At 34.9% G+C, this 8,476-nt stretch overlaps 1 protein-coding gene and 1 long non-coding RNA gene across 2 annotated transcripts; one reads left to right on the forward strand and one right to left on the reverse strand.

Annotated features, from left to right (window-relative positions):
- Positions 1-258: 258 nt before the first annotated feature.
- LOC143574505 (uncharacterized) lies at positions 259-2,904 on the forward strand. The gene is made up of 3 exons (XR_013142606.1): positions 259-397; positions 470-532; positions 2,860-2,904. It is a non-coding gene; the product is annotated as an uncharacterized LOC143574505 (long non-coding RNA).
- Positions 2,905-4,034: 1,130 nt separating this feature from the next.
- On the reverse strand, positions 4,035-8,198 carry LOC143574506 (uncharacterized). Its single transcript, XM_077059106.1, has 7 exons — positions 8,151-8,198; positions 7,633-7,714; positions 6,503-6,618; positions 6,172-6,302; positions 4,534-4,684; positions 4,305-4,464; positions 4,035-4,234 (listed from the first exon to the last, which is right to left on the reverse strand). The coding sequence occupies exons 2-7, from the start codon at positions 7,643-7,645 to the stop codon at positions 4,137-4,139; spliced, it is 669 nt and encodes a 222-aa protein (XP_076915221.1). The 5' UTR covers positions 7,646-7,714; positions 8,151-8,198; the 3' UTR covers positions 4,035-4,136.
- Between the last annotated feature and the right edge of the window lie 278 nt (positions 8,199-8,476).

Raw genomic sequence — 8,476 nt, forward strand, 5'->3', positions numbered from 1 at the left:
TTACGATTAAGATACTATGATTATTTCAAAATTTCTGGTTATTTCAGTTCAGTTTGGTTTTTTCGGTTCTTAACAAAATATAAAACCGAACCAAAGCCGATATTTCAATTTTTGCTAAAGTTTAAAACCGAACCATTTTTTTTTCGGTTCGGTTTTTTTTTTTTTATAATGGTCATACCAGTCAAAATATAACGTAAAGTATAGAATCTTTCGAAGCCCTAATTGTACAACCTGCGTGCTTAACATTTGCATTTTGGTGAGTTGAATTCAGAATCAAAGAAAGATGATGAGGATGAGATTGATGTGGTTCACGTTAGGGTTTGCTTCCACGTCTGCTGCCATGGCTAACTTCGTCTACAAAGATCTCTTACTCGATCGTCACTCTCTTTCTTGCCAGGTTGACTCACTCATTAAATCCCCAATTTACTGCATTTTTGTTGATCAAGTTTTCATTTTTTTGCAATTGCAGTTGAAGAATCAGTTTGAGTTGTTGGAATCGCGTGTCTCAAACCTCGAATCAGTATCACCAAAGGTACTATTTAGATTGTTAGTATTAGCTAATTATTTTGAAAAGCAAATTGATTTGACTGTGATATGTAATGGTGTTAAAAGGGGTTAAAGATGGAAGGATTTGATGTTTTAGATTACTTTAGAGAGTGGTTTTGAATTGTTGGTGAAAAGTAGTATGAACTTTGACGGGTTGACCGGACTTGGCACTTGTGTAGGCCTAGCCTGAATGTAGTTAGGGATATAGCTTAACGGGATTCGTAGATGGAGGTCGCGTCAACCAAGCCATGCAAATCATTGTGTTTTTTTGATTGTTTACATTTCTGTTTCTTGCCTAACGACTACTTAATAGCAAAAATGATGGATCTTGCGTTTTGCCCTTTTCCGGCATGTTTTCGACATCACTAGGAGGTGTGGTGGGAAACCACTTCTCTGTTGCTTTGGGGCCTAGGCAAGCAACTTGGTTTTAGAGACAGCGTCTCGGATGCGTTCAAACACATAGGTGTCACTCTTCATTTCATTCTTGTTGCCACCGAGGTATTTCATATTCTTTAGAAAGTAGGGGTCAAGAGCCCTAGAAGTTGACATATTTGTTCCATTCTAGTGAATAGAGAGCTTGAAACTATCGAATTGGTTAGGATTAAATGGTGTATCTTAAACTCTAGCCTATCCACAAAATGGGAGACTTTGCGTGATTATGCTTTCTTCGCTCAATACATAATCACCAGACACTTTCATTTTTAGGATAATCTCTTAGGGTTTTAGGTGAAGCAATTTCATCTTAGACAATTTGCTAGTTTAAAGCTGTCTTTTTTGTAGAATGGATCACATGTCTAAGTTCAAGGGCTTATGAAATACCTTGGCGACAACACGAAACTCTGTCGTGAAATGAAGACGGATGCAAATCTGCTTGAACCCATCCGAGATGCTGTAATTGAAGCCAAGATGGTGGTTTCCTACCCCCTCCTGTGGTTAGGTGAGGTTAAAGATCTTGGTGCTTGGGACCTACTAGATTTGAGCCATCTTAGCCTCTTTGTGGAAATTATTTGTTTCTACTCTTGATCAGTATGAGTTTACTTTAAGATAATACTTCTTAGCCTCGTTGTAATGAGGTTTTGAAATATTATTGATGTCTTATCCTAAGGTTGTCCATCTTGTATGATGGCGTTGCTTTTACTAATCAAAGATTTCTCTTTTAAGTTCAATAATCACTTAGGATAAGTACAGCTCAATTGGTTGTTCAAGTAGCTCCTGACTAAGATGTTGTAGTGTGCTTATGTAAGAATTATGCGTGGCCTTCAAAAGAGAAGATACGGAGCCGGTGAACATACAAACAAAGGGCTGGATGTACGGAGGGAGAAGCAGAGAGAGAGAGAGAGGGGGGGGGATAGACAGGTGGGAGGTACACATATTAGGGTCATAGGGTGCATTTAGTTCGCATAATTCTTTCGAAGGAACTGGAATTTTTGAAAGGATTTAAAATGCTGGAATACAAAAGAATTTTGAATGTTCAATGAATTTGACAGACAAGATAATTATAAGGTAATCGGAATCAACACCACAGTCATACCCACCTGTTGCTACCACTGTTTCCCCGACAAGCCCACTCTCACCTCCGCCATCAACCCGGTCACCCCCGAACGCTGCCCCCAGATACCACTTGGGCGACTGTGGTAGTGGGTGGGGTGGCCGTGACAGTAATAGTCGGATGGTGGCGGGGTCTAGTTGGGGTGGGGTGGTGTGGTGCGATCACCGGGATGACAGCTGTGGTGGCATAGCCGCATAGGTGGTTGGTTGCTATGGAAACGGTGAGTGGTCAGAGATTTCATTTAATTTGTTTGGATTTCTTCATATTTTGGAAGGATTGTTGAATTATTTTAAATGAAGGAATTCGGTGGAATTAATTTTAATTCCAATTCCTTTGCAAAGAAACCAAACACATTAAGAATGGAATTGAGATTCCAATTACCACAAACTTTGCGAACCAAACTCACATTAACATCTAATTCAAATTCCAATTGCATTTAATTCCACAAACCAAACCAAGCACGCCTTAAATTTCTAACCAGTTTCTTGCTTAACCAATTTTTACCTGAAGCTGAAATATTTAGGTTCATATAGGGTTGGCCAGAACTTGAAGTTCTGCCCAGTGTGTGTTTAAGGCATGCAACCTCCAAATCGCCTTATAAAGATATAATACCTGTGAGGCTCTGATTACTATAATAATAATAATATTCTTATATAATCAATTTAACACTTTAGATTTAATTATGTAACCGATCAACTAAACCGAATGTGAATGCTTAGTTTTGAAAGTTTTCTGACGGTTATACTTGTCTCATTGTGTTGCAGGAGTAAGGATTAAAATTTTGAAGACCCTATTTCTTGTTGGTTGAGTTGGGTGTAACTGTTAGTTTTTCTTATGTAATTTCCTATCTGCCAAGTAGACTTGTGTGGACTTGTTAATAAATCATGGTCAAGAATATAATAGACACAAGTGACTTGATTAAGAAGTCACATCTTCCATATATGAAATATGTTATGTTGCTGATTTCATCTTTTTGCTCTTCAAGATACATGATTACATGCATCACTTCATCACTTTCTATCAAGATTCTAAAGCTTGTATTCATAGGTGGACAATCTTTATTTATAGATTCTTTTGGTTATTAATATTATTGAATTATTTTTTTTGCGCATGTTATTACATTAAAACTACGGATTTAATCAAAAAAACAAATATCTGTAAAGTACCTAAAATTTTATGACTCCCTTTAAGCTATCTCTTTAATAAAGTATAAGATGTAAGCCAAAGTCCTGAATCTGTTTCAAATTCAGTAATGATAGACCCGAACTCATTGTGTTTAGAAAATCAAACCTCTAATTGTATTGTTAGCAGATAAAACACGAGCATTTGATATTAAATAAAAAAAATGTTTAATGAATATAAAGGTTATTTAATATATTTTATTTTATAAATGCATATGATAAATAAAAACCACTTAGTGTTTCACTATTGTGAAACATACTAATAAATGTTTAATTTGTTATAAAATAAATGATTTTTAAGAAATATATGAAACTAACTCGAATAGCTTCTTTCTGTTGATTTGAACAGAGTATCTATAAAGAAAAATTATTTGTTCACTCTTTTGACTCTTCTACTTAAAACTTGAAGAAAATAATCTCTACTTAAAACTTGAAGAAAATAATCACAAACAGTTACTTCATTTAAACCACTTCCAAGGGTCAAAAACAACTTCAACATTAAAAGCTAAGTTATTTTAGTAATTAGGAAATTGTGAATCACTTTAATAGAACACCAAATAATGTTGATCCTTGTTATAGAAATAACCACCACAAATAATGCTAAGAGGTGCAAAGTGTTTATACCAAAACGCTAGTCCGATAGCAGATTCACTTAATAGTGTACAATAATAAACTGTAGTAGTAGATGCACATGAAGAAACAGTATACGATCCACAAAAACACACATCATCCAGCCAAACACAAGACACAAAAACAAAACCAAAACCAGAGAAAACAGGTGCTCGATTGACTCAAAAATTCCCTGGCTCGTAATTACAAGGTCCCGACGCCAACTATTATTATTATAAGTACACTATCAATCACATGAAATCATAGTCATCGTAAGCATCATATCCTGTAGCATTTACAACCGCGTCATCATCAGGCTTATCCATCAGCAGCTGTTTCTTCTTCCCCCCTACACAACATCATCGAAGTTACAAACTTTCAAAAGTAATAACCCGGCATTAGTTTGAAAAGGGACCCACCTGTTTTCTTTTTACCAGCTGCAGCTTCTTTCTCGGCTTTTAACTTTTCATTTGCAATTGCGGTGACCGAAGAAGAAACTTCTTTTGCATCAGCAGCTTTTAAGGCGGTCATTGACAATCTCATTACATGCTTCAGCAACCCAATATAATGAAAGCTTTTCTGCATATTTAACAAAAATCTTAGTTGTTTGAATTAATTAATCAACCATTAAAATTAAACTCAATTTACCTCATACGGCCGAAGTTTATTAGAAATGAGTTGTGCGTATTCCAGGAAGTCGCTCTCTGATTTTGGGATGAAATTATCAATGGTCTTTTCATCACCTTTCTTGCTGCCAAAAAGTTCTTCTGTGTTCTTGTAATCAGCTTCTTCCACAAGCCTGGGAAAGATGGGACCCACATATTATCTCCTTTTAATCACATAATACTGATATAAAAAATTAAAACATTTTTAGACAAAAGCTTGTCATTGCAAAAAATATATATATATATATATATATATATATAGTTGATTAAATGTGAATCAACATTAAATGTGAATCAACAATCGGATAGCTGTACACTTGTCAGCCGACTCATTATTTGCACACATCAACTCAAAGTCAGATACTTCTTTAGAGACGAGAACACTCACACTGAAGCCCCTATACCATATTCCATCCTTAAAATTTACAGAAAAACATAGAGAATGATAAGAAACTACCTACATCCTTTCTACATCCAATTCTCTAAAATAGAAAAAATTTGGAGACGCTTTTGTGAATTTCTAAATATAGAGTAGACTCACTATATACATCTGCAAACATGTTTTAGAGTGCAAGAAAGAGAGAAAATAATATTAAAAGAATATAGGTATTTAACTAAAAATAGATAAATATAGAGAACGGAATGTGGGGAGTTCTTAAAAGATGAACAAAAACTAGAGTTGAAAGATGTTTTTTTTGTTAAGTTACAGGGATAGATATAAAGAACCCATTGTAAATGCTCTAATAACCAATAATATTTATAAACAGTTACTTTGCATTCGTAATATATATGCGAACTCTGGTTCATATGATTGAATAATGTGTATTTCTCACGCTGATTGCTGCGTAAAAATTAATGATTTTAGAGATGGTGAGAGAGATGACATGCGGCTGGCTACCTATTAAGAATATTGAATGAAAACTTGCATCTCGCAATTAAGATTATTGAAGGAGAAAAAGGTATTTGAACAACAATATGATGACAATGCATCAAAGAGCGAGTTCAAGAAAGACAGTTTAGATGAACTTTCTGAAAACTCTAAAAAACAGCCAATTACTTTAAACCAAGAAAAGGAAAAAAGGATTAGAGTAAAGAAAAAAGGATGCGTAAAGAAAGTGAGTCGGTGACTAGCAGCATCATGTTTGAACCATCTCCAAATGACTAAAGCAGCACAAATTGTTTCATAGAAGCCCAAGACCACCAAAAGATAAAGAAAAAATCAAGAAGCTTTAAGAAAATGAATGGTGAAGTGAAGACCGCAATTCTACACATGAAAACATCCAGGCTATTACAATCAAGTGTGCTTTTTGTACAGCATGTGCCTTAATGAGTCAAAACATGAAAGACTCTGGCTGAGTTTGTGCTTTTTAAAACCAAGATCAGGTTACTCATTATTTGCCCTCGTCAATTCAAATTCAGATACCCTTGTATGAATACAGCAGTCGGCAGCAGCTCCGGCCCAAATGTGGGTAAATGGGCTGATTCAGAATAAACCTTGCTTATATTTAGTTGAATTTTAAAAGATTGATAAAATGAAAACAGGTCAAGCCCATAGTGTATTAAATATGCATGAAGCCTCCAAAGTAGTATTATAAAAAAACTAGGTATCCAAGGTTCCTACCGTTGTTGTCTAAGCTTCTCTGCTACAGGATCTAATGGCACCTCTTGTGCAACTTCAGCAGCCTTTCCCTTTTCTTGGATGGCTTTAGGCTTCTTTGGGGCCTTCACAGGAGGAGGTGCTACCACTGGTGGCTGATACACATACAAAGAAACACAAGAATGTACATTTTTAGTACAAGTAATGCTGGTTCCATCATAAAACTACAACAAAATATGGTATCATCCATTTCAAGTTTGGTTTAATCAGGAAAGAAAAGTGGAATCCGTGTATATAAAGATGATGATGCTAAGCTTCAACAAGTTAAATTGAGCATAAAGAAATTAAAGTGTACCGGAGCAGGTTCGTCTTCATCTTCCCATGAATCTTTTACATCATTTTCATCGACATCTTCGTCCTCCCACATGCTTTTAGGCTCTTTTTTCAAAACAAGTGGAGCTGGCTCATCCTCTGATACGTTCAAATGATATAGTTAAGACATGTATGCCAATATATACTATCAAAAGATACATGTAGCTGGTGATACACGTACAAAATACATGACAGAGAAAAAAATCTATATTTCAGCTAACTTTAAATCATGTATTTCCTGTAATAATCTTAACTACCAATCAAATCAATCAGTAAAAATATTCACTCTATGTCATGATATAGCAATATTTTCCTATACACTTAGGTTAAGGGAAGTATTGCTAGTTCTTATTTCTTAAAAGTCCAAAATACTTCAACTAATGACTACTAGAAAAATCATGTAGACTTCAATAACAAATTAGATATTCATTCATAATGATCGCAGCAATACAAACACAGGTAGCTTGAAAACCTACAAAAGAACAAAAGAATGCAGTATCAATGGATAAGGCAAACAAACCAGCTGTCTGCCAGCACACGTCATCACTAATAAACAACCAATGAAGTCACCATATTAAAAGGCTTTTGCGTAATGGCTCACATTGCAAGTTATGACAAACAACTGACTCAGGTTTCACCTAGATATTGCACATCAATAGACCTAGAAGAAAGAAAACTACTATATATTTATAGTAGGTGTTACTTTTAAAAATTGAACCTCCAGTGATACTTCACAGGCTCACATCAAGCTAAAAGGATAAAAAAAACATGCCAAAACTTGGTTACAAATTCCATGATTTGAGTTATATTTCATGTCAAAGTCAAGGACGCCCATGATAGCTAGCTAAATACAACCAAACTATTGAAAAAAAAGTATATAATTAACAATGCATCTATAGCACGTATAATTCCAAGGCTAGCAGATTTTTTTAGCAAACGTTATTCAGCCCAGATCAACATCCTTGATGGATTCTAAAAACAAAAGCAAAGTCAGATTTATGAAGAATGATCATAACATAAACAATGCAAAAGATTAAAAAAAATGTAAATAACTATACGACGACTAATCTATTTAGGCAACACGGATGGATGGAGAGAAAGAGAGAGCTTTACCCCAATCTTCCATATTCTTCGACTTTCTTTACTCTTGTACAAAACTGTGATTTATGAAATATGAGTCTGAGATGACTTAAACCTGCTTAACAATATCAAAAAAACTGTATATTATATATATAAGTTAACATAAACAAGACATGATTTTTCTTTCTTTCAAAAGTAAAAAACTTCACAACACTAATAAAATGATCATCAATCATTGCCTCCAATATCAATTCACAGAAATCAAAAGCTAATTAGCATTTGACCTAATTCGTTTATGCTTATAAAACCAAATCAAAAGCCTAATTGCAAGAACAATTTCCATATTCCAAAATTAGGGTTTTTAGATGAGATTCAGCGTATGTATAATGACACGCAATGCAAAATCATTAGATTTAGAAGGAAAACAGAGAAACCTTAGTGGAATTGAGAATTAACAGTCGGTCCAGTAAGATTATGAATTAGTAAGAGTTTATTTATGTATTTATTTATTTACCGCGATTGAATTGAACTGAATAGAGAAGTAATCCTACCTTCGGTGTAGATGGAAAGTGCAACGGCGGCGATAAGAGGTTCACGGCGGCGAGGGTTACAAAGTACGGACACAAGAGAAGAAGAGCCGTTTTGAGTTTAGCCTAGGGTTTTAATCATTGGGTCGGGTAACTTTTGATTCGAACTAGTTAACAAAGCCCGCATAGCAACACCTACACGGATCGGTATTGGTTACGTTCGTTAGTATTGCTGCTAAACTTATTAAACACCTAAAACCGTATCCATCCTCGTATAACATATTAAGTCAGTTACGATACGGGTGATAAATATGTAAACGCCCAAAACAGTATTGGCACTCGTAAAACTA

The sequence above is a fragment of the Bidens hawaiensis genome, unplaced genomic scaffold (genome assembly GCF_021521415.1).
Source record: "Bidens hawaiensis isolate Kalapana, Puna unplaced genomic scaffold, B.hawaiensis_p1.1 tig00026969_1, whole genome shotgun sequence".
Lineage (NCBI taxonomy): Eukaryota > Viridiplantae > Streptophyta > Magnoliopsida > Asterales > Asteraceae > Bidens > Bidens hawaiensis.